Source organism: Astatotilapia calliptera, chromosome 23 (assembly GCF_964374335.1).
Source record: "Astatotilapia calliptera chromosome 23, fAstCal68.1, whole genome shotgun sequence".
Taxonomy (NCBI): Eukaryota; Metazoa; Chordata; class Actinopteri; order Cichliformes; family Cichlidae; genus Astatotilapia; species Astatotilapia calliptera.
In genome coordinates, this window is record NC_137443.1 from 49293737 (window position 1) to 49320112 (window position 26376).

Consider the following 26376-nt stretch of genomic DNA (forward strand, 5'->3'; position numbering starts at 1 on the left):
TAGCCCAGTGTCATTTGGGGACGATATAAACCATTAAAATCTTGATACTTGCACAATATCAACAATATCCAAAGACCTTACTCTGAAACACCAAAGGTTTTGTACACAAGTTACTCAGACATGTTCAATTCACTTCAATTCAATTTACACAGTGCCAAATCACAACAACAGTCACCTCAAGGCGCTTTATATTGTAAGGTAGATCCTACATTAATAGATACAGAGAAAAACCCAACGATCATATGACCCCCTGTGAGCAGCACTTTGGTGACAGTGGGAAGGAAAAACTCCCTTTTAACAGGAAGAAACCTCCGGCAGAACCAGGCTCAGGGAGGGGCGGGGCCATCTGCTGTGATTGGTTGGGGTGAGAGAAGGAAGACAGGATAAAGACATGCTGTGGAAGAGAGACAGAGGTTAATAACAGATATGATTCAATGCAGAGAGGTCTGTTAACACATAGTGAGTGAGAAAGGCGACTGGAAAGGAAAGAGCCAGTGCATCATGGGAATCCCCGGCAGCCTACGTCTATTGCAGCATAACTAAGGGAGGATTCGGGGTCACCTGGTCCAGCCCTAACTATATGCTTTAGCAAAAAGGAAAGTTTGAAGCCTAATCTTGAAAGTAGAGATAGTGTCTGTCTCCTGAATCCAAACTGGAAGCTGGTTCCACAGAAGAGGGGCCTGAAAACTGAAGGCTCTGCCTCCCATTCTACTTTTAAATACTCTAGGAACAACAAGTAGGCCTGCAGTGTGAGAGCGAAGTGCTCTAATAGGGTGATGTGGTACATGTGATTTCACATATTTGACAGATATTTTCCAGAAGCGTTTTGAATTCATCTATACAACCTCTCTGGATTTCCGGTTCGTGAACAGACTACACCCTCTCAAACTAGGCCACACACTGTGTTGCCATCAGGTGTTCGATTTTAATCTGAATATAACTGATGCCTGCTTATCAGACCGCTTCCCTGTCATTTGTATGCACTGCTCCATGTTTCCTGTACCTAACACTGAATTGGACACATTACGCTGATCAGGTTGTATTAATTCCTCTACTGCTAAGAATTTTGGTGAGGCCTTTGAAAGCACCTGCCTCCAGCTCCCTCGCCTTATCAACTTATTTAGCACCACTTGCGCCACAGTTATCGAAACCATTGCTCCGTATAAACTGAGTAAACCCAGGCCTAAAAAGTCACCCTGGATCAGTGACACTGCTGGAGCTCTCAGGACAGATTGTATAAAACCAGAGAGACAGTGAAGGAGGAGCAAGTTTCAAGCTCTGTTTTTAATTTTGTAAAATAACCCAGAAGAAATCTGTAAATCTGCTGTTGTAAATATTTCTTTTACAAAATCACAAAAACCTCCAATAATCCCATTATGAGGATTTTGTTCTCCACCACCAACTCTGTTATCTCCTCCAGTGCCTTTTTAGGATGCCTCTGCTAGTAAAGTTCAGAATATTAGGAGTAGTATTACTACCTCCCCTCACATTTTAACTGATTCTTTCTTCTGATCTGTTTTCAAACCACACTATCCCATCCTTCTTTCATTAAATCCACAACCCATCCACTAGACGCTGGTCCAAGCATTCTCTCAATCATCAACAGTTCTGTCTTTCAGTACTGGTTCAGCTCTCTTCAAGCAGGCAGTTGGACCTCTGATGAAGAACAATAACCTAGAACCCACCTTACCAAAAAACTACTGACCAACCTACAAACTTCCAATCCTCTCAAAAGTCTCAAAAGGTGAGTTTCGGATAGTGACGGCCAAATGACACTTTCTGAAGCACTGAAGCTTGTATTGAAAAAGGTTCATTGATCAAAGCTTTTCAATACAGTCTTTGGTGACATCTGGTGGCCAGAAATATGAAGAGCAGCTTGAATCTACAAATTAAAAGGAACTGCTTCATTATGATTGCCCACTCTACCAAGTTTCTGCCCACCAGCTTCAGTTTAACATCATGTGACATATCCATGCTGTGTTCTTCCTTTTCTTGTCACTTCTTTTTATGACACATGAAGCTTCAACTTCAAACAGACCATCATTAGTATCAAGGCAACCTGCAGCATAGAATAGAAACCACAACGGTCTTGTACAACGCCTGCACTTCAGTGCTGGTGTCAGCGGCACAGCACTACACTGGCTCACCTCATACCTCAACAACAGATTCGTCTCTGTCAGCAGTGCAAACTATTCTTCTTCGATAGCGGCACTGCCACCGTCACACTGCCACCACCATATTTTAATGTTGTTGTTGTTGGTGCTCAGTCTCTTTCTCATGAACACTGACCTTAATTGGCACAGATGAGGCCTGCGGTTCTTGGGATGTTGTTCTGGGGTCTTTTGTGACCTCTTGGAGGACTCGTCACTGCGGTCTTGGGGTAATTAGTCGGCCTGCCACTCCTGAGAAGGTTCACTAGTTCATGAATTACACGACTGTAATTCATTATTATCAGGAAGTCCTACAAACTCCCTGAAAGCCTTCAGCTAATCCAAAATGCTGCAGCAAGAGTCCTGACAGGGACTAGAACGAGAGAGCAGATTTCTCCTGTTTTGGCTTCCTGTTAAATCCAGAATTCAAAATCCTGCTCCTCACATACAAGGTCTTAAATAATCAGGCCCCATCTTATCTTAATGACCTTGTAGTACCATATCACCCTATTAGAGCACTTCGCTCTCGCTCTGCAGGCCTACTTGTTGTTCCTAGAGTATTTAAAAGTAGAATGGGAGGCAGAGCCTTCAGTTTTCAGGCCCCTCTTCTGTGGAACCAGCTTCCAGCTAAGATTCAGGCTCAATCAGGTGACGCTGAATCCCTGAGGCTGTTGGGGATTCCCATGATGCACTGGGTGTTTCTTCTTCACTCACGATGTGTTAATAGACCTCTCTGAATTGAATCATACCTGTTATTAACCTCTGTCTCTCTTCCACAGCATGTCTTTATCCTGTCTTCCTTCTCTCACACCAGCCAATCACAGCAGATGGCCCCGCCCCTCCCTGAGCCTGGTTCTGCTGGAGGTTTCTTCCTGTTAAAAGGGAGTTTTTCCTTCCCACTGTCACCAAAGTGCTGCTCATAGGGGGTCATATGATTGTTGGGTTTTTCTCTGTATGTATTATTGTAGGGTCGACCTTACAGTATAAAGCACCTTGAGGCGACTGTTGTTGTGATTTGGCATTTTATAAATAAAATTGAATTGAAAAGAACCAAATAGGGGCTGTGGCCCCCCCACACTCCCTAGCAGATCGTTACATGGAGAAACCTTTGGAATACAAGCGCGCTGATCCACACAGGTATGCACACGGGTGTTCACTGCTCGTAGACCCAAATTACACCTTTCTTGGCTGCTACTTCGAAGCACATCTGTCCTGCGTGCTGCACAACAACATTGAATATTTAGTATTTACTGCTGTTTACACTTAGCTAGATTAATGCGATGGTGTTGTGTTTAGTATGTTGCTTTGTTTTTTTTCTGCTTGTTTTCTGTTCTTCTCTCAACAGGTGATCCAGGAGATTTTTATTTTTTTTCTCCCCCCCTTTCTCACTGTCCCTCTCCCCTTCTGTTTTTCCTTTCCTTCCTCTTTCTTTCTCCCTTTCCTATCTCTCACTCATGTCTGTCCCGTCTGTAACATCTGAAAATAAAATATAATAAACAATAAAAACAAAGATCGACCAAATGGACCAATACGGCAATGCCACGATGATCCATTTGGCAAAGTAAATCCATTGGGTATCCTTGTTGGTCTTCAGACAACAATTCTGATGGCTAAAGAACCAAATGGGACAGGCGAGAAAAAAAAAAAAGAAAAAAAAAGAAAAAGAAAAAAGAACCAAATAGATGCCACTCATAAGAATGATTCCATTAGCATTTGTCACAAAAACGTTTCATCTATGGCGCTGTTCTACTGTACCTGAGCACTCACAGTGCTTTATACAACATTCCTCATTCACCCGTTCACACAAGCACTTTTAAAAAAATGCTTTTTCTATCTAACATTCACACACATTCATACTCTGATGTATGAATTGGGATTAGTATCTCGCACAAGGATATTTGAGATGCAGAATGGAGCATCCACAGATCGAAGCAATGACCTGCATTTGGTGAACTTTTGTCTGTTTTGTTTTAAATGCCTTTGTATTTTTGTGCGAAGACCTTTGTGATGTTTGTCTTGAAAGGTGCTATATAAATAAAATTTTAGTAATGTTACTGATCTACCACCTGAGCTAAAAAAGCCAAAGAGTTGATTCTGTTCATGTGGAAGTTTTCAGTGGGAGAAACGTTTCGTCACTCATCCAAGTGACGTCTTCAGTCTGAAGAAGTAAATAAGGGGAGACAGCTGGATCAAAGAAAGGCCTTTTAAAGGAATGGTTTAATAACGTCGAACGCATGCGGTGTCTGTTAGTAAAGAAAGCATTAATCAAAGCTAAAATGTCTTTGAGAAATGTTGAACGAATGGAGTCTAGAAGGCTCATTAATGGTTTAGAGGAAGAGATCACTGAAGTTAACACAACAGAGTGAGGACACTTCTTTTTGTGATTCTAGTCTGTGGAAGGCTTTCGAACTGTGTTTATTTACACTGTCAAAACATCCAGCCCACTGTGACCAAAATATTACAAAATTCACATACAGGAAAAACACAAACCTCATTCAAATGACTTCAACCAGGAGTCCTTAAAACAGTTCAGAAATATACTCAAACTTATGTGTGTAATACAGACATATACTCTTATATAGGACAATGACACAGATGGAATTAGATGGTGAAATATTTATTCACGGTAACTTATTACTTATTTCAAAAATAATAAAATTCTAGTAAAAAAGTAGCCAAACCACCACACTGTCCAATTGTGTCTAAATGAAAGGGAAACAAAATACCCGGACTAAAGGTGCAGTTACAGCCCGTTAAGATGCTCGACTGGCAAAGACAGACACGTTTTCATTTTTAGATTCTTTCAGTATCACAAAGTGTCACGTGGCCCTAAAGTTCCATTTACAGGTTGAAACAAACAAATGTGTTGTGATTCCATTTATACAGAGTTAAACTGGGATATATAGCATCAGTCCAGTTCTAAAATGTTCATGTAGAGGTGACAGTCCTGTGTTATGCATTAGCTACACAGATTTGAGACACAGCGTTCGAACATCTGCAGCTGAGCACTATATAGCAGAAAAAGCTAAGCTAGTCTTATAAAAACTTCAGAAAAGCAGACATATTAAAGATAGCCAGTGCTGCACCTCAGCCTCATAGTAGATACACTTATGGTATCAATGTGAAACAAGCCATCTTCGTTCAGTCAGTCAATACTTCGTTGTCCCCAACGTCTGCCAGCCCATACTGGCAGGGTGACAATGACGCCGCGTTCACGGCTGCAACATTTTGGAAATCAAACAACAATTAGTTGGAAATTGCTGTAATCCTACTGATGCAACAGCAACACAGCAGTTAGTACATCTTTGAAAGCACACAGTCAAACATGCACACAACAGGGCCCTGTACTACGAAGCAAGTCCAGTATATCCCATCCTTTATTCTCTTACTGGAATATCTGAAATCAGGATAAAACCTCCCATCGCTGGTCAACCCGGGATTTCTCTGCACTATCACATGAAAGGGATGGTGTTGCCTGGTCAAACATGGTACGTAAACAGCCAGCAGAGCAGCAGATTTTACAGTGCTACCCCTCAGCCTCCTATGGTATTAATTTCAAAAACCTATGTCGCCTCATTCTTGAGTTATCGCTTCACAAACTTGGGCCTGTCGGCAGGGTGACCACAGTCCCCATCAGTCTGATACGGCTGAGAGTTAAGAAGGAAGATAAAAATATGAGAAGTTAAACACATGCAGTAACAGAGGTGCTGTACACTGCTTTAGTATTAAAATTATATGAAGTTTAGCCGATTTGAAACCAGGAAGGAAAGCTGCCAAAACTGCTGACTGTGTAACTTATCAAACTTCTCAATATCACAACTCTATCATTAAGACATCAGAGGATCTGATGGACTATAATGTAATGAAATGTCTGTTCGAAAGAGTTTTTATTGTATCAGCTGCAACTTGACAGTGAATGAATACAAGAGCAGAATTCATTTGATACAAACTGAGCGAGTACAACAAGGAGCTCTGTTTTGGGACCATACACTAATCCTCACAGAACTGAAACGGTTTAATTGCAGCGAACATGTAGACTTCACACACTAAAAATAATTTAGACCCTCCCAGTATCCACACACAGAGGTCTGAGGGACCGCACAGACTGGTACGTAGGTGGTGATCTGCGATCTCTATCATAACCTCTTTTTATAAGAGGTTAGTTACCATGGGTACATGAGTGATATATACCACGTCTTACTGCACCATCTAAGTAAAGAAAATCCAGGGTTAACCCTGAGATGACCTGGATAAGACCATTTTTATCTTGACCATCCTGCTTCATAGTAGAAGCCATAGGACATGAGCTGGATGTGCCACAAGTACAAAACAGGCCCCAAAATAACCGGCAGCGTGTTTGGGGCTTGAGTCACTGGTTGAACAGCAGCGCTCGCACACATTGGCAGAAAGACATTTTTCAGAACACTATTTAACCCCCACATGGCAGAAAGTGTCATCTGTTTTTTTAAAGCACGGCATGGTCAGGGACACGAACAGGTAAGTGTGGCGTTCTAAAGTAACAGATAAACATTGGTTGGACTTTAAGCCAAAGAGTAAACGGCCGTCCACGCAGGATGTGATCACGGTGTATCGCTGTGTTGTTGAGAGTCAGCGGCCTGCAGACATTCAGGTTCTCGAGGGTTAACTCCAAACTTCATGCCACCAGCAGCCATCTTGATAGTTGTTGCCTGAAGGTCTCCGTCACTACAAATCACTTCCTATGTGGGTGCCTTTAATAACAGCTGTTTGCTATGAGACAACCAAAACACACACAGAATGCAGCAAACTTCAAACACTACTTTGAAGAGAATTCCAGGAAAACTGCTTTTTTTGGGAAACTGAGTCGCAGCAAAGACAGCAGGAGGCCAGCTTTGTTTAGGCCAAGCAGATACATCAGACAACAGTGCAGAGCAATGGACACTGTCATGACTTCATGCTAGTGAGCACACAAGCCACTAAAATGTGAAAAAGCTGAAGCGGGTTGCTTCACACCTTAATAACAGACAAATGGAGCACCAGAGCAGATATCAACAGTCGTACACAGTAAGTCAATTTAAACCCTTTCCCGCTTCGGTCTGTCGAACACGACACAAATGCAGCATGCAATTCTAGTCATTTGCTTCAGCTGGATATTGCAGCACCCACAGACGCCTTCTCACAGTTTTATCCAAATCTCTGCGAGCGTGTTCAGCTGCTGATCGACGCTGACACAGTACAGATTCCCCTGTCAGCACCGCTCACTGCTCAACTCTAGGTGTGTAGTCAGGCCGTCGAGTCTGAATGATCTTTGGTCGTGGTGGGCGGGGCTTGTCATCCTGGTCGCTGTCATCGGGTGCGGAGCTGTCACCGCGTTCGTCGTCGCACACATGGACGACCACGCTGGGAGTGGTTGGTGTTGCTGTGTGAAGCTCGTACTTCCCCCCTAAGAATAAAACAAAAAAAGGTCAAATTGGAGGACGTTTCCCACAGGGCGTGCTACAATGTACCAAGTCGATGAGGTTTCCCTCTTCAGCGATAGAGATAATGCAAAATGGAGAACAAAGCTGTCACGATCCTGACGACCTGATGATCTCAGTTTTAGATGTCAATGAGGTCTGACATCAGCTGGCAATTTCAAATGTATCAAAGAAACTATTTTAATCATTCAATTTTAGGAAACATTGCTTTTATACATCTGGAGGCAGAATCTAGATGCTTTAGCCACATCAGCCGACACCAACTCCTAACCCATACTACCTTTACTTCTTCTAACTTTGACATTGGTGGTGTGAACATAGCATCAGCATGTGGAGCTGCAACAGGTCTAAATAGTTTTAACAGTCAAATAGTCAAATTTAAAGTAATAGGGAACAGCTTTACTAAGTGACAAACGTGTTTCGGGGTGTGGCCTTCATCGGGGTCATTGAAGGCCACACGCCAAAGCGTGTTGGTCACTTAGTAAAGCCGCCCCTATCCAGTCTTTAAGTCTGACGTCATTAGCCGTTCCCGGGCCTAAACTCTGCTGCAGGTCCCAAAGTCACATGATCACTGCGACATTACTGAGAGTTAAAAACTGTCTAAATTCTTTCATCTGTAATAAAATGATCAGCGTTGCTGCTTTACCAGGTGTAACAATTAAGTTTAACATCCAGGCATCCATGAAAACAGGATTTATTACATTTAACAGAGTTAGAAGTTAACAGGAAGTTAGCTCGCTAGCTTCCACCTAAACATGATGTAGCATGTTCTGACTGAGAGATTTCTGAAAAATTCAAACGTACAGCTCTGCTACCACTTCCAACATAAATCAAGACAAAACTAAACAGCAGTGACGTTTGTAGGGTTACTGAAGTTGGGCTAGCTGCTATATAATGATGTGCTACGTGATCGCTAGCGACACAGCTATGTTAGCATAGCATAAACACGGTGAAGCTGGAGGATGAACGCTAACTTTTTTGCTACTTGATAAAAGTTAACGTGAGGGTTCCTGATGGTTAGAGACAAATGCAGTCACATAGCAGGATGCTGTAAACGGACCAAGCTTCAGTCAGGAGAACAACTGAGATTATCCATCCACAATACCAGGTTAGTCATTAATATACTGCTGCATGCGCTGGGCTGTAGTTACATCGTAAGGTTTTAAAAACAGAGCTTTAACATGATTAGCGGTAATAAAAACCGAGAGGCCGACAGTGATCACTGACTGTTTGTAAGGGCTTGTAGATTACATAGAACAAGACACAAAGCATTAAAACAAGTTAAAAACACAACAGCCTTAGTGAACACAGCAGTTTGGAAGCAGGATTCGTCACGTCATCACTTAAAGACCGGATTACTTTAAGTGTTGCTGGAGTCTTCGGGTCATCAGATCTTTGTCTTCTCCATGCACCTTGGAAGAAGGTGAAGTTGTGCCAGAAACATTTGTTGGTTTCTAATCCTCACTGCTTTTAAATGTGCTGTGTGTCTATGCTAGCAGATGTGCATGAAGTGTGGGTTTCCCATCACTTCCCTGAGCTCAGTGTCACCCATGTCTCTCGAGGAGCCATTCGCCTGTACGGCTATACAAAGCTGTGTTGCCAGACTTTCACTAACACATCATCATAATCATAATAATAATCATAATAATAATAATAATAATAATAATAATAACAATAATGGATTGTGTGACATGCACAAGACTTGTAAGCATTAATTTATAGAACCTCCCCCACATTTCATGAAAGTTTGACCTTGAAGAAGAGGTCAGAGGTCAAAAGTAACGTGATATTTAGAATCCCTATATGTATTCAATAGAAACAAGAGCAGTAAGAAACATAATAAAGTTGTATAGTGCCATTTAAAACTGACTTTTACCTTCAGATCTTTCTATTGCCCATGAAAAAGAGGTCAGTGGTCAAATGTGACATATTTTAAATCTTTTAAATCTTATCTGCAATACCTTCTATATGTTCACAATACACTGTTTGTAATAATGATAGTTTCTAAGCCTTTTAGTCAATTATTGACCAATTATCATGAAACTGACCTTGAAGATCTCAGTGTGAATGGTTTGTATCATAATTCAGGGCTCAGCTTCCTGAGTATCTGGAATCTAGTATGCACTGTTGCTCTATTTACGTGATGTCATCTCGATCCCGGCCTGGGACATCTTTTCTCTAAGGAGATTGTTTTGTTGTACATGGTCCCTGTTAAATAAAGTGGAAATGAAAATGAAACACTGCAATGAGCACCTACCATAGCGCAGCTCCTTAAGTGCAATAGATGGTTCTTTTGTCCTTTTTAAATCTCATTTTATAGTTTTTCTCTTTATTATTTCTGTTCTTTTCAGTGCAGCAGGGACAGCGCTTAATTTTGTTGTACTTGTTTCCGTGACAGTAACGACGCTCTGATCGCGGTGTTGGGTTTTCCCTCTAACCACCACACCTGTCTGCAGTTCTGCTGGCAGTCATTGCTACCTGGCTCCTGACTTTGAGTTGTAGGCGTTGATGTCAATATCAGTGTGGAGACAAGCTCACACACTTTGCACTTGTAATCAGTTGTGATGAATTTATCGAGAATTAAATGAAGGAAGACAAAAAGATTAAAAGAAGAGGAACAGCGTTTTAAATCATGTACCACTCAGCTTCGTTCCAAGCCTGTAAAGAGCCTTCAGTTTGCATTTGAGGCTGCAGGAAGTGTCGATTGTGTTTTACAAACCTGTCACACATTCACACACGGATGGAAAACACAAATCATAATGTGTTGTATACCTGGCCCCAGTTTAGAGATGGCACAAAGCAGGTCATAGTTGATGACCGGTGTGGCGTCCTGAGACTGTTCCCAGCCGACTGGAGGGGAAGCAGGAGGCGAGATCAGGAACTGCTTCTCTGGCTTGGGAGGCTCCAGCCGAGGACTCCCTATGTGCACAGACTACACAGTGCAAAGGCAGGGCAGCACTTTATAATAACCAGCAATATATCACAGGTTTACTGAGACTGTAGCATCATATAGAAAGAAATGGATTGATGATTATGTTTCTGTCACCTACCTACCCAGCTAACTAATGCACTGATATTTATACAGTGCTTCTATAGTCGTACCACTGAAGCCACACAGTCACATTAAACTGTAGATTCAGTGATTTATTGGATATTTTTTGCTGTGTATTTCACCAACTTTAACTACAGTGAGAAAATTATTTATTCAATCCTCCTCTGACTTTGTAAGTTTGCTTAAAAACAAATGAACAGTTTCTCATTTTTAGGGTAGTTTCATTCTAGTAGAAGAAGAAAAAACGTTGCAAAGGTTCTACGTTGATTTGCATGTAACTGTCATCGTCCCACTGCTCCAGTGAGAGTACCACCCAAAGTCCCCACAGCAAACATGGAGGTGGAAATCCTATGCTTCTGGGATCCGCCCTACTGTGAAGTGGAACGTCTAATCACTGCCCACTGCGTCATTCACCACAGGGCATTGTGCACCGGTCGCAGCAGATGGCCCCGCCCCTCCCTGAGCCTGGTTCTGCTGGAGGTTTCTTCCTGTTAAAAGGGAGTTTTTCCTTCCCACTGTCGCCAAAGTGCTGCTCATAGGGGGTCATATGATTGTTGGGTTTTTCTCTGCATGTGTTATTGTAGGGTCGACCTCACAGTATAAAGCACCTTGAGGCGACTGTTGTTGTGATTTGGCGCTGTGTACATAAAACTGAACTGAAATGTTTATTATTTTGTAGCATTAGAAAGGATGAATTAATCAGCTAGCTGACATAAAGCAAGCTAACAACATTGTTTAGGTAGACAGAATGTAACACTTATAAACTACACCAAGTTATTCTATTCTTATATACATATACAGAGCAGCAGCTCCATTCATATTAAACTGAAGCTAACATGTCAAATTTAGTCTGGAGGATGCTGACCGGTGTCACAATAAGTGAAAGTATGCACATCTCTATAAGAGAAGAACGAACACTGCTATAACACACAAGCTAATGTTCTTCCACAATGTACAAGCTGTTTTTTAGTTATTATTTCAATTTTCATTTATTATTCCAAACTCTGGGACAACCATAGATGACATTCAGAAAGTGAATCAAGAGCTCCGCCTGGTTTAGCGCGTTGAAGGTCTGAACAAGTTACATTCATGTGTCTGATAGATCTCAGCCTACAGATATTACCTGAGCGAAGTAAAGTCTCATTTCTTTGCCGTTGAAGTCCGTCTTATGTAGTCGGAGTCTCGCCTCCGCTGCAGCCAGAGCATCTCTGAAACTGATCCTGATCCGCCGAAACGACTTGAAGTACTGGAACTGCACCTCCGAGTCGAATGAACGGAACAAGGCCTCAAAGCCAGCCTGGAAACACAGAGGAAGCAGACAGCAGGAGGAGACTGAAGTAATGACTGAGATCTCTGAACCATCTTACAGACTTCAACTCCGTTCAGCCCATTTAGCACTTTCTTCACTAAAAATATTGAGCAAGAGCCAGTTTGAAGATTCTATGAATAAAGGCACAGACATCTGATCATGCAGACACACTGAAATGATCGATATTACCTAAACGCCTACAGATTAGCACACATTAGTGCAGATGTAGGATTCATCTTTTTCTTAACACTGTTTTATTATCGAGTTGCACCAACAGCATAAGGAAACTATGTTAAAAAGCACGGCCATGCTGCAAAATCCTCATTACTGTGTTTTACAGTCAGTCTTGGCTGTCATTACACCATCTAACAGTCGAGTTGCTGCATTACTACTGAAAGACCGTTTTTAGAGGGTAGTTGAGCTGGATGCTTGGGTTGATTCAGCTGTAAAATCACGTTTAAGCAGACCTCTCAATAGCTACATTACATGATGAACTGCACATAAAACCTATATACAGTCAACACAAAATGCAGTTGGAAGCTGCTGGTCGAGCCTGGAAGCCAGTAAAGATGTCTCAGGATGCACACAGGGTCAGCTGCAGTCAAATTCCAGGAAATCCTTTAGTGACACGGTACTGTTACCTGCACCTCAGAGTGGTGGAATAATTCCCGGCTGGTCACCGAGGCCACCAGGCAGAACCGGTTACATTTAGTGGTCTTAATGTGCATGACAGGCGACCCGCCGATCCGCAACCTTTTCCACCTGATAACTGAGTTCAGGGTGCGATGCAATGCTGTAACAGTCAATGAAGTTGAGGAAGAGGAGGGACGAGGTTGGAGGACTGTTGCTTTCCCCAGGGTGACGGACGAGCAGAGACAACGGGATGTTCCAAACAGGACCGTGGTCGGGTTCTTCCCCAGCACTGGCTTCACATGCGCAGCAGCAGTTTTTCTCCTTCGGTGCCCACAGTACATCAAGTCCACAACGTTAGAGAGGCAGTGCGGCACATTCCAAGATTATGAAACGAGAATCTAAAGTTAGAAATTGAAAACAACATCTAACATTTGCTAATCTGCGTTTTCTTCTGCTACAGCTTGTTCCTGTCTCGCTCAGCAGCAGACTGAAAACTCAAGGAATTTTCCAGAGATTTGGGTGTGGAGAGCTGAAAATGTCACTCACACTTTAATCTCTCTCTCTCTCCCAGATCCAAAGCCACTTAAATGAGGCCCTGCCAGCCTATGACGCATTAGCCACAGTCCCCTCCTCTCTTTTTCCTGGTCTCATTCACTGCAGGCCAATCATCGGTGGAAGGAGGAGGGAAATCTATTTTCTTCTCTCTTCCTATTCCTCCACTGACAGATACAACACTGACTAATCATACATAATGAAGGGCAGTGACTGCGTCTGTGCGAGAGAGTGGGAGACAGAGCTGACATCACTGCCTCCTGATGCTGTTTCTTAGTGGAAACTATGACAGGGAGCCTCACTTTGGATTCCACACGCAGAACAAAAACATACATTCATATCTTTTCTTTGTATATATGACTGAAAGACAGAGAAATGACACAGGTAGCTGGGAGACTGACGCCCAAAGTAAAAAATAAAAGGGGTGAAGGAAGAGTAGAAAGACAGGACGAGTGAGAAGCATGAAGGGATCCAGAGGCAGGTTGATAACATGCTTCTGTGAGGCATTAATAGCAGAGAGCTTAAAGCTTCACACAATGACAGACAACACTGTGACTGCTCATACAGTCAACATCATCATCTTTATTGATAAAGCACTTTAAAACAACCAAAGTGCCGTACACTGGAACTGAATAATACAGTTACATAAGATATCAATTAAAGCCAAATAAAAGAAAAAGTATAATCTTTAATTAGTTAGATATTAACTAATTTAATTACAAGAAGAACTACGTCTCTCTGAGGCCGAAAGCCAAAGACTAAACATGACGGCTGACATATACAACATACATGACTTTTCATTTCATTGAGGGGGAAAAAAGTCACAATATTTACAAAGATCACCAAGAAGCACTTAGAGTGCAGATGTCTGCTAAATCAAATGACTGACCTTGAAGGAGAGGTCAGAGGTCGATGTTTTGAACAATGACCTTGGAGACTTTGGTAGATCTGAGCCAAATTTGAATGGATTGTTAAGACTGAAAAATCAAGTTTACAGACACCATGAAGCTACCAGCAGATTACTCCAACCTGGAAGTTCCAAGCTGAGTAAGCACACGTTTCATTTACGCTGTACAAAGCTAGTAACACACTGATAATATTCACGGGGAACTCAGTGGGACTGTAAAAACAACACTGGACGCCAACTGAATGTTCTTGCTGCTGTTAGACCTCAATCCCCTGATCATCACCGACATCTGTCACACATCTGTCACACTTGGGGTGGCTGCAGCTAGGTAGAGCAGGTCATCTACTGATCGGGCGGTTGGTGGTTCAATCCCTGGCTCCTCCAGTCTGCATGCCAAATATCCTTGAGCAAGACACTAACCCCAAGTTGTTCTCCGGTGCATCAGAGTATGAAAGTGTGTCAAGCTTAATTAGGTTACTTGGGTAAGTCTAAATTGCCCATAGGTGTGAACCTGAGTGTGAATGGTTGTCTGTTAGCCCTGCGACAGCCTGGAGACCTGTCCAGGGTGGACCCTGCCTCCTGCCCTACGGTAGCTGGGAAAGGCTCTAGCTGCCCTGCGACCCCGACAGAATGGATGGATGTTGTATAAAGCACTTTGAGAGTAGAAAAGCACTATAAGAATCAGTCCATTTACCATTTAACAGTGGACATAGCTACAAATTTTGCAGTGGAGCAACCATCAGCCAACTACTGTACATGGGTGACAAGCTATAAGCCAGGACACAGACTCACTGATCCACATCACCAGGATGTACAGTGAAGGCATCAGGATGTTATTCAGACTGGATAAGTACAGTCGAATGGCTGCAAAGACAGGCAAGCTCATCCGCACTGAAGGGGTGGAGGAACAACAGCAGATGTAGTACAAAAGCTACACGTACCTGGATATCCCACAGGCCAGTGGGAACATGATGACTATGCACAAAGGTCAGCCACAGTCAGGTACAGCCAGAAGGAAAAGCAGGTGCTGACAAGCCAGCTGAATGGTACGAATAAGCTCCAAGCTGTAAATGCATATGTCCAGTGTAGACGGTCAGAAAACGACTACAAGAAGACAGGACCAACTTCACCCCCGATCAGACCTGCACACTGTTAGACCTCTGCCTCACCACCACATACTTCAAATACAACGAAGGCTTTTACAGACAAAAACATGGCTGTGCCATGGACTCCCCCGTGTCACCTATTGTAGCCAACCTTTACATGGAAGAAGTGGAAAGGAAGGCTCTTGGCTCTTTCAAAGTAAGAGTACACAGCCACTGGTACAGATATGTAGACGACACCTGGGTCAAAATCAAGACACAAGAAGTGGAATCCTTCACCGCGCACATTAACGCTGTGGATAAAAACATCAAGTTCACCAGGGAAGACACAAAGGACGACTGTCTGCCTTTCCTGGACTGCGCCGTGCACATTGAAGAGAACGGCAACCTCAACATCGAAGTTTACCGGAAGCCCACACACACGGACCAGTACCTCCTCTTTGACTCCCATCACCCTCTGGAACACAAACTTGGAGTAATCAGGACCCTACACCACCGGGCAGAACATGTTCCCTCTAAGCCTGAAGGAAAAAAGAAGGAACACACACATGTAAAGGAAGCACTCAAAACGTGTGGTTATCTTAGGGCTGTGCGATATGACCAAAACCTCATGTCCCGATATCAGACATCTATCGTCCGATAACGATATAAATCACAGAAATGTAACATTTTCTGTAAATTCTGTGAATCTCGAGCAGCTCGACTTGCGTGAAGTGTTTCCTGCTGCGCGTCGTGTAGCTGGAGTAGAGTGTTTTAACTGATGCATGAAACGATACATTTTTAGACATAAGTTGTAACGGCGCCGTCTTCTTTGTGAGTATTTATTACACGGCGTGCTGCGGGGAAAAGCCTGTTCTAACGTTTGAGTCTAAGCTTTATTTTTTAGCACCTGGCGGCTCTTTTTTACTTCTCATCTGTAAATAATCTGCTCTGTCACGTGATTCAGTTTATTTTGAAAAGTCTCAACAGGATCTTGAGCTTTATTGTGAAAGATTTATGTGGAACATAAACAAGCGGACACGCGATGGTTTTACCGTCGTTGTTGCTAACGACGACGCATAAAAACAGGTGCTTGTCCGTCTGTAGTGTGGTTATATTAAATATAAGAGAAAGAGAGAACTTTAAGAAATGAACACAGCCCCTACAGTGACCATCAGAACCATGAACAAATATTGCCGTAAACAGTTTATTTTGCGACACCACGAAACAAACGATAGCGTAAAATGAAACGATAGACGCTTTTATATCGTCATCCGATATATACGGTTATATCGAACAGCCCTAGGTTATCCTAAATGGGCGTTCTTAAAGTCAGCAAAGAGGCAGAGAAAAGAAGATCAGACACCAGCGAGGGAGGATAAGAAGGACAGATGCAACAACATTGTCATCCCCTATGTAGCCGGTGTATCAGAGAAACTCAGGAGAGTTTTCTCCAAGCACGACATCTCGGTGCATTTCAGACCCAGCAACAGACAAAAACTGGTTCATCACAAAGACAAAACGCCAAAACACAGACTTAACAATGTGGTGTATGCTGTACAGTGCAGCGAGGAATGCCCAGACCTCTACATCGGAGAGACCAAACAGCCACTTCACAAGCGCATGGCACAACACAGAAGAGCCACCTCCACAGGACAAGGCTCAGCAGTCCATCTGCATCTAAAGGTCAAAGGTCACTCTTTGAGGATGCCAATGTTCACATTTTGGACAGAGAGGACAGATGGTTTGAAAGAGGAGTGAAAGAAGCATCTATGTCCACTGTGAGCGACCATCTTTGAACAGAGGCGGGGTTTACGACACCAACTCTCTGCCATCTATAATCCAGTTTTGAGATCCCTCCCCAGACGCCTTAACGCCCACTCACATCCTGGGCCATCTGACCTCAGGAAATCGCATGATAGGGTGGGGCCAGGTTTCACAATGAGCTCACCCGAAACTCTGGCTGATTGTGACCCACGCCCAGTTTCACACCTTGGCTCAGGCGATTAGAGGATCATCAGGGGGTCCTTTGTCCCTCTGTGGGGGGAAACTCCCACTAGGTTTATATCTGGGACTCCCCACCATTTGACCTTAGAACTGAAGAAACTTCTCGGATGAGAGGTGAAACGTCTTCAAGCAACTTAAAGAAGTCCAGATGCTTTTCTTTGCAAGCTGCTTTGACTACGAGGACCTGGATGACTGAGAACCTTCACAGATACATGTCCTGTAACAATAAGCAGGCACAGAAAGAAACAGGGAAAACCCTCCACCCAAAGTCCATGACCACGACACTCTATGTCCCTATAAAAGAGGGAGGACAAGGATTAGCGAGTGTCAGAGCCACAATCCAGGACCTCAGCCCCAAACTATGCAAACCTGCCCCGGAGACTATCCAACACATCGCAGCAGGATGTAAGATGCAAGCTGTGACAGTGTTCACTGAGAGGCACGACCAAGTAGCTTAACTGATGTACAGGATCATCTGTGTGGCACGTGGACAACACAGTCCCAAGTCCTGGTGGGAGCCATCATCAAACGCTGTTGAGAACAATGAGGCTAAGGTCCTGTGGGACTCCAGATAAGCAGCTGTTGGACAACCAACCAGACACAGTGGTGGGCAGAAAACCATAGCTGTGATAGATCCTGTCCTAGCTTAGAACATCAGGAAGAACGAGCACGGGGAAATCGAGAGGTACCAGGGCTGAGGGAACAACTGAAGCAGATGTAGAAAGGTCTCTGAGGAGCTCTGATAATGGCTCTGCGTCAGTGCTCCCCATCCAACCGGTAGGAGCTTCAGAGGTGCTAGAAAGCAGAATGGGAGACACTGTCCAAAAACAGGTGCCAAGCTTTCAGCATCATACTCAGAAAGACCAAAGGCTTCAGCAACGTATTGTGCAAAGGCTGTGAATTCTTATATACATGCTAGAGCAGGGCGATATGACCAAAAATATTTATCACGATATACATTTGAAAATTTACAATAACGATATAACTGACGATATAAGTGACACTACACAAAATACTTTACAACTCCACAACTTTATTAGTGCAAAAAACCCATCAATGTATTTTCACTTTGTCAAGAGATTTTTGTTTTTATATAATTTGATCAGCTTCATGAAATGTGTTTTTCTGTTTTTTAAGCAATCTACATGTCTATGATTTTTCACCTTATAACTTTGTGATGAACTTATTCAGCTACTAAATCACTTCCTGTTTTTAGAGAACAGATGTAGAAAAGGGAAATAACCCGTTGCTTTGGGTCTGTGCAAACAAGCAGCTGTTTTTTATCTGCATTAAAGTTATATAAAAATATATCAGTGCAAATTCTTTGCTGACAGTTTAACCAAAAGGCATTTCCAGTGGAAACTGGCCGACATATCCTCAGCATAACCATGTATAATATCCACACTGTGTGTGTGTGAGAGACAGAAATGTGCAAACACAGTGCTGTAATATTAGTGAGCCTCCTGACAGTCTGCTGATGCTCAGTGTCCATCGAGTGTTGTGTATTGATGTTAAGCAACACTACAGAAACTACAGACATACTTGCACTAATCACCTGCAGGTCTCAGCCTCACCCTGCTGCAGCCACTGTGTGTGCAAGCCCAGCCCTGCATTTTTTCCATCCCACTGTTTTTGTTTCATCTACACATTTGTTTCCATTGCCTCACCAGGCAGACACAAAACAAGCACACATTTTTATGGCACCGTGCTCTCCTTTCTAGCACAGAAATAAAACTTGCACAGCTCAGCAAACATTAGTATTTAAGTTCATACTGGGGTCCAGTGATCATGTGGAGACAGGCCTCTACTGCCCTCCTGAGGCCAGTAGGTGCATAGCAAAACTATAACAGAAAATTTGGAAAATCATCATTTTGCTGATAATACTGACAAACCTTCAGGTCTTAGAGAAAAATGAAGTTAGTGTCCAGCTAACTAGGTTAGTAGAACCAAGAAAGTTTAGAAAACTCTAGCAGAACCTGACTGTGTCCACTAGTTAAAAACATTTGTTTGTTAAAAAGAGTTTTCAGTGTTTTGCACACCTTTGCAGGGCTGTGCAATATGACCAAAATCTCCTCAATCAAAATTTATTTATATAGCACATATTAAAACAACAGTGTTGATCATAGTGCTTCACAGTCAATAAAAACATGAGACAGTTAAAACAAACAATAAAAGAGGACAACAAACAATAGGTAACAACGCAACAAGCTAAAAACAGCCAACTAGACAGAATCAAAAGCCAAAGTAAAAAAATAAGTTTTAAGACGTAATTTAAAAGACTGGATAGACTCGGCAGTGCGAATATGAACGGGGAGGTTATTCCAGAGTCTGGGTGCCACGATCTTATCCTGATATAAGACATTTATCGTCCCGACAACGATATATATCACAAAAATTTAACATTTTCAGCTAATTCTGTGAATCTCGGGCAGCTCGACTTGCGTGAAGTGTTTTCAGCTGGGTGTTGTGTACCTGGAGTCCAGTATTAGATAAGTTGAAACAGGCGCATTTTTCTTTGTGAATATTTATTACACAGCATGCTGCGGGGAAAAGCCTGGTCTAAGGTTTATTTTTTAGCACCTGGCGGCTCCTTTTGGCCTCTCATTCATAAACACTCTGCATACTATTTCACATGATTCAGTTTATTTTGAAAAATCTCAACAGGCTCTTCAGCTTTATTGTGAAAGGTTTATGTGGAAATTAAACAAGCGGACGGCGGAGCCAGACGATCGTTGTTGCTAGCATAACGCATAAAAACAGTCGCTTGTCTGTCCGTAGTGTGGTTATATTAAATATAAGAGAATGAGAGAACTTTAAGCAGTTGTACAGTGACCATCAAAACCATGAAAAATATTGCCGTAAACACTTTCATTTGCGACACCACAAATGGTAAAAATGGTAAATGGCCTGTACTTGTATAGCGCTTTTTCTAGTCCCTAAGGACCCCAAAGCGCTTTACACAATCATCCACACATTCACACACTGGTGATGGCAGCTACATTGCAGCCACAGCCACCCTGGGGCGCACTGACAGAGGCGAGGCTGAAGTGTGAAGTGAAGTGTCTTGCCCAAGGACACAACGACCGAGACTGTTGGAGCCGGGGCTCAAACCGGCAACCTTCCGATTACAAGACAAACTCCCAACTCTTGAGCCACGATCGCCCCACAAAACAAACGATAGATAGCGTAATATGAAACGATAGATGTTTTCATATCGTGAGCTGATATATATCGTTATACCGAACAGCCCTACACCTTTGGCTAAAATATATAAGAGGCTCTATTAAAAAACTGCTTCCTTGGTAAAACCTTCACAAACTCTGTTTGAGCCAATCTGCATTTTTCTGACGTGCATTTTAAAGATATTCAACTTGTTTCCAGTTTTTAAGCTTTTAAAACTCAATCACAGTATGTTATTTCTTCCTGCTGCTTCCTGCATCATTTATTTGTAGGCCAGAACTGCATGCAACTATGCTTTTTGCCATTTTACAAATTTAATAGTGCACTCTTAAAATACTTCCATGAAATACACATTGAACATGACCAACATCAGTATCACTATTAACAGCTGTGACTTATAGGTGAAAGGTTCCATTCATAGCAGCAATTTGGACATGCAAATATGTTTTTAGAAGGTAGAACAATGCAATGAACTTAGAATCTTTGTTTTAGGACTTCTTCAAATCCCAGTTCCAGTGTCAAGTCTTCATGGATCGGATTGTTTGTCCAGCACATCCCACTGATGTTGGACTGAGATCTGGAGAATTTGGAGGAACACTTAACACCTCAAACTCCTTGTTATGCTACTCAAACCATCACTGAACCTTGTTTGGCTCTTTATGGCAGGGAGCATTAACCCACTGAAAGACACTGCAGTCATCAGAGCACACAGTTTCCATGAAATGGTGCACATTTGTCTGCAACCATGCTTAGGTAGGTGTTACGTGTCCAAGTAGCATCAACATGGATGACAGGAACCAAGGTTTCCTAGCAGAACATTGCCCAAATTGTGATTGAATATGAACCTGAGTGCGATTCCATTCTTAATCCATAGTGTTTAATATGAGGTTGGCCCACGCGGTGCAGGTATAACATCTTCAAGTCTAGAACCCGTGGCTATCACCAAACGCTGTTCTTCCTCCTTTAAAACGCTCTGCTAGGTCCTTACTGCTGTCAGCGACTCTTCGTTTTTTGGGTGTTTCTGCATTCATTTTTGTATCTAATAGCTGAAACGTGTGCTCCATTGGGTTGAGCTTCTTGTCTTTGAAGAATACCCTAATTCTTTAGGTGGGGTGGTAGCGCAGATCACCTACTGATCGGAAAGTTGATGGTTTGACCACTGTGTGCTCAAGTCTGCATGCCAAATATCCTTGGGCAAGATACTAACCCTGAATAGCTACGTGATGCAGTGTGGACGCACATGAATGTTAGATAGGAAGCACTTACGGACAAAGCATAGAAAGACATGATTGAGGCAAGTTGTGTAAAGCGCTGTATAAGAACCAGTGCAGAGAAACTTTAGGGCTGCTTTTGCAGTATCTTTTGATCTTCGACATATTTTGTCACATTTCTCTTGTTCCTGGTGAACTCCACAATGGGATTAGGGTGTCGCTCCCCTCCCTGTTCAGCCTGACGCAGTATATACTACAGTAGAAACAAAACTACAAAAGCAGCCTAGGTAGTGTTTGCCCTAGAAACATATTCAAATCCATTTAATGCTTCGTCTCCCCAAAATATGAAATGTACATGCATGCAGTAAGCTGCAGTAACACCAGAGATATGTTTTATTTCAAGGCAAAAGTGTTTAAACAGACGTTATTAACACATTTGCATGTACATACATATTAGCTGCCTAGCTTAATCTTTTCTAAGGAATATGAACCCTAGAATGCTCTTCATACTTGCTCACTACTGACTTCCTGGCTTTAAATATATTATCTCCCCCTGCTGGTAATGCAATTATTGCATGCAGTAATGCAACTTCTGCATGCATGTCTATTTCACGTTTTGGAGAGGCAAAGCATGAAATGTAGAGAATATGAGTTTTGAAAAAGTGAATGACTTCTTTACATTACATTAACAACAGCATGATGGAGAGAGGGCATGACGAGCTGACCAAAGTACAGGCTCAGCAGCACTTTCAGATTAGCATCTATAAGAATGTCTGAATAGAATAAGTTTAATCAGCGCTATATCAAATTTCAGTGCTATATAAAACATATGAAGTCCTATATAAGAAGTCATTTTATTAAAAATGGCTAGAATGCTTAAAACCCCTAAAACCTAACGGTATAAGCTCAGATTAGGGGCCTGTTGGAGGTATTTTCCCGCTTTGTAGTGATCAGTGTTGAGGTCACAACCAAGGCCAAGTGGGACTACCAGGACAAAGTCCACAGGAGTCCACTTACCGCTCTTCTGCGCTCCTCTGACCCCAAGCGATTACGACTACGCTGTATCACTGACTAATAAAAGAAAAACCAGGTCAGTGTTCAGTCCGTCACATCTCTCCCAGACAAGCTAAACACCCTCTATGCTCACTCAAACACAGTTTCATGTCCTCCAGTGGGGAGTGAGGCTGCCACAATGGCCTTCAAAAAGGTCAAGCTCAAGTTCTCAGAGCACGTGTGACCAGCTGGCAAAGGTGATTGCCAATATCTTCAACATCTCCCTTCAGGGCGTCCACCACCATTCCCATCGCCAAGAAACAAGTGGTCTGTCTAAATGACTACTGCCCTGTTGCACTAACATCAGTCATCACAAAGCCAGCAGACAGTCAGACTACACATCCAGTCTACCTCCCTTACACGCTGGTCCAATTAGCCTACAGAAGAAACCGAGCCACAGACGTTGCCATTGCATTGGCCACACACACACTGCCCTGCCCACCTGGAAAAAGGGAACATATATGTGTGAAAGCCCTTAGCTGACTACAGCTCAGCATTCAACATGACAGTGAGAGTTGGAAAACACACTTCCTCCTCGCTCATCACAAACACGGTACAGTACAGATGATATGACCATCACGGGCGACGATGACACAGTCTACAGAGTGGACATGAAGGGACCAAACAACTGGTGCTAGGACAACAACCTCTCTCAACATCAGCGAAACAAAGGAGGCGACAGTGGACTACAGGAAACAACAAAAACGAGTTGACCTTGGTGGCTGTCAGCCAAATCTGATTGGACTGGTAACATAACCCCGCACTACACTACTTCAGTTTTATCAGAATTCATTCAAAACTTTTGAGCTGTCACGTATAAGACAAAAGAAAGAAAGAAAGAAAAAGAAACGGATGTCGTGTGAGGAAATGCCACAAACAAGTCACGTAGGTTCATCTCGAGTTCAGCCACTATCAAACTGAAGCCACCGGTTATTGTTTACGAACCGTTGTTGAAAACGTTATGCTTAAGCTAGTTACCGTGAGGATGTCTCATTACTGAAATCACAATAGCAACTAATTAGATGAGCATCAAACATCAAAAGAGAAGTTTTTGATGTTTGTGTTGTTACTCAACTGAGTCTCTCACCAGCTGCTGCACATTGCTGCACCCAGCATCCACAGGAGAAACTGCTCCAAAGGTGAAAGTGACGTAACTGCACAAATTATTAGTATCACACAGTCCTGGCTTCACCGGCACAAATCTGTTTTTCCACACAGCACATGTCCACTGGGACTGAATACTCCCTGCCTGCCTCAGAATGATTCTGCTGGTTTTATTTTCATCAAATATTAATGCAGTGACATTTCTGATTTACAGGATGGGGAGTCCACGAAAATGCTCACCGATTTGGGATTCGCCTTGGTGACAGAACCACCTGTTAACCTGCTCACCTCCTTCCCCCAAGAAGCTGCAGGAGATGTAGGAGACCATCCATTATGCATTTCATTTCAGCCATGTTCCCCTGTGTGACATCAACGAACACCCTGACTATTCGGTTTAATCCAGGAGCATTTTGGGTCTGAACCCAACTGGACCTTCTTTTCTGATTAAAGCTAGCAAACAGACTCCAAACCAGAGGAAAGTCGAACCTCAGGAATGAACTAAAGAAATTCCAAAGTCCCAGAGACGGTTTCCAGCAGAATCAGTTTGGGGCGTGACTATAGCTACTACTATACTAGTCTTTAATGGAGCTAATTCATTGATTTTCATGGATGGATGCCAGTAATCCCCCTGCCACCAGATGGAGCGATGAAACCACATAAACCTGTGGCTCTCCTGCACACACATCTTTCTCATTTAAGGCTACTGTGCTCCATAGATACACGTTTATTCCTGTCATACTATCAGATAATTTCATATTTTGGTTTAAAAACAAAGAACAGTCTCTAATGAACTACACAAAAGCGCCAAAGCTATTGGTTCATGTTTCACGTTCATATGTAAGCACTGTTTAGCTGCGCCGCACACAGGCCAGTGCCTGACAGCTTACCTTAAGCCTTTCCTCGTTGAATAAATCCTCCGCCACTTTGCAGGCCACCAGGGCGTCCGGTAAATCCGTGAACTGAACATCTACCGGGGCCGCCTCCTCCTCGCCGCCATTATCCGCCTGCTGCATCACCCAAATATCTGGAAACATCGACAGGCTTCCGTCAGCACCGACACATACTGCTTACTGCCTGACTCTACACCTACCAACACCTTTGATATGCCGCGTACCAAAACCAGGACATGAAGCTATTTTTGTGGATAAACATATTATTATGACAAAGGCGTCGCTGCGCTGTTTACCCGCCGGTGTTAGCAGCGATGTCCTTTCTGTGTGTGCCTTCAGGCGGCCGCTGGCTCCTCACTGTGCTCTCAAACCCGAGCTACTGTCTGACATCAGCTGCACTTACAGCTACCTGTAGCTACACGGAACAGCGGAAGCACTTCCGGGTTTTCTTCTTCGCCGGGCCTTCGCGGCAGTTTACATCCGTTCACGGTGCGTTACTGCCGTCTCACGTTCCTCAGCGGTCCGATGACTTACCTCCACACAGGGGCTGTATCCCAGTTCAGGGTCTGCAGCCTTTTTTTTTAAACTTTATTTATCACATTTTAGACATACAGTTAACTCATTCACTGCCAGCCATTGGCAGTGAATGAGTTAAACCCATTGACTCATTCACTGCAATTGACGGCTATAGCAGTGAATGAGTTAAGTAAAACAGGAATCACATAAAAGATGACATTGTGGTGTTACAGTGAGGAACAACGAGAGTGACAGGGACAGTGAAACAAAAGTGAGTAGAAAAATAAAATAAATTAAGGGGAACGTAAATAAACAAAAGTTTGCAAGAGCCAAAATCAAGTTAGTTGTTTCAAACGGTTACAGATGTTAACAGTCTTGAGAGCCTTAGTGTTTTTTGATGAGGAGATTGTCCTATATATTGAGTTCCATTTTTAATACAAGAAGTTCAGGCTTTCTGCCGAGGACTTTGCTTTTGTGTATGTGAAATTTTCCCAAAATTAAAGCCATATTTATAAAGAAGAAAGCATCACTGTCCTTGTCTTTAAAATTATAATAGCCAAAGACAACATCCTTGTAGTATAGTTGAAAAGTAGGTAGAACAGAGTCAGTAATAAACTTGTGGAAGTCCTTCCAGAATTTACATGTAAATTTACATGACCAAAACAAATGAGTAACTGTTTCAGGTTGGGGTCTGCAGCCTTAAAGGCCGCATTTTAAGGCCGATTACGTCACAGCGACGTGACGAAGGCTGTCCCATTTCAAAGGCTTCTCAAAATGCGGCCCTCAAATGCGCCCTTCATTTCCCTGAATTTTAAGGACGTGGTGGTGTAGACTGCATAGCCCAACATATCCCAGAATGCATAGCGCGGCGGTGCGTGTGGACAATTTTGCCGAAAAAACGGTGGACGGCTGAAGTGGGGCAACCGAAGAGTAAACTTTTAAAAGTAAGTTAGTGATGTTGCCACAACCATACATGCCAACCCTCCCGATTTTTCCGGGAGAATACCGAATTTCAGTGCCCCTCCCGAAAATCTCCCGGAGCCACCATTCTCCCGAATTTCTCCCGATTTTCCACCCAGACAACAAAATTGAAAAACCATATCGCAGAATTCATAGCGCGGCCCAGACAATTCCAGTCTCCAACAATGACGGGTCCTCAGGTGGAAGCAGCCTCTGAATTTGGACACCCCGCTGTTTCCGGGCTGGCCAATAGTAACAGTGACATTTAACGTATTTTATCCAATAAATAAACACTGTAAAATGTATTTAAATCC

General features: G+C 43.0%; 1 protein-coding gene across 4 annotated transcripts; it reads right to left on the bottom strand.

Annotated features, from left to right (window-relative positions):
* Nucleotides 1-4549: 4549 nt before the first annotated feature.
* rcan1b (regulator of calcineurin 1b) lies at nucleotides 4550-25085 on the bottom strand. 4 transcript variants are annotated; one of them, XR_013905251.1, is made up of 6 exons: nucleotides 24883-25085; nucleotides 24584-24720; nucleotides 11782-11955; nucleotides 10379-10538; nucleotides 9655-9814; nucleotides 4550-7572 (listed from the first exon to the last, which is right to left on the bottom strand). XR_013905251.1 is itself a non-coding variant. In XM_026158242.2 (5 exons), the coding sequence occupies exons 2-5, from the start codon at nucleotides 24707-24709 to the stop codon at nucleotides 7388-7390; spliced, it is 645 nt and encodes a 214-aa protein (XP_026014027.1). In that variant the 5' UTR covers nucleotides 24710-24720; nucleotides 24883-25061; the 3' UTR covers nucleotides 4550-7387. The 4 variants fall into 4 exon arrangements, 2 of the variants coding, with proteins under 2 accessions (XP_026014027.1, XP_026014026.1); XM_026158242.2 differs by lacking the exon at nucleotides 9655-9814 and having other exon boundaries at nucleotides 24883-25061; XR_013905250.1 differs by lacking the exons at nucleotides 24584-24720; nucleotides 24883-25085 and adding an exon at nucleotides 12609-15464 and having other exon boundaries at nucleotides 7435-7572.
* Between the last annotated feature and the right edge of the window lie 1291 nt (nucleotides 25086-26376).

Excerpts from the sequence above, each read along its gene's own strand:
- rcan1b (XM_026158241.2), bottom strand. The coding sequence starts at position 12,941 with ATGTACTGTGGGCACCGAAGGAGAAAAACTGCTGCTGCGCATGTGAAG. Across the intron at positions 10,539-11,781 it reads TGAGACTTTACTTCGCTCAG|TCTGTGCACATAGGGAGTCC; the intron begins GTAATATCTGTA and ends TGCACTGTGTAG. Across the intron at positions 7,573-10,378 it reads CATCTCTAAACTGGGGCCAG|GGGGGAAGTACGAGCTTCAC; the intron begins GTATACAACACA and ends TTTTATTCTTAG.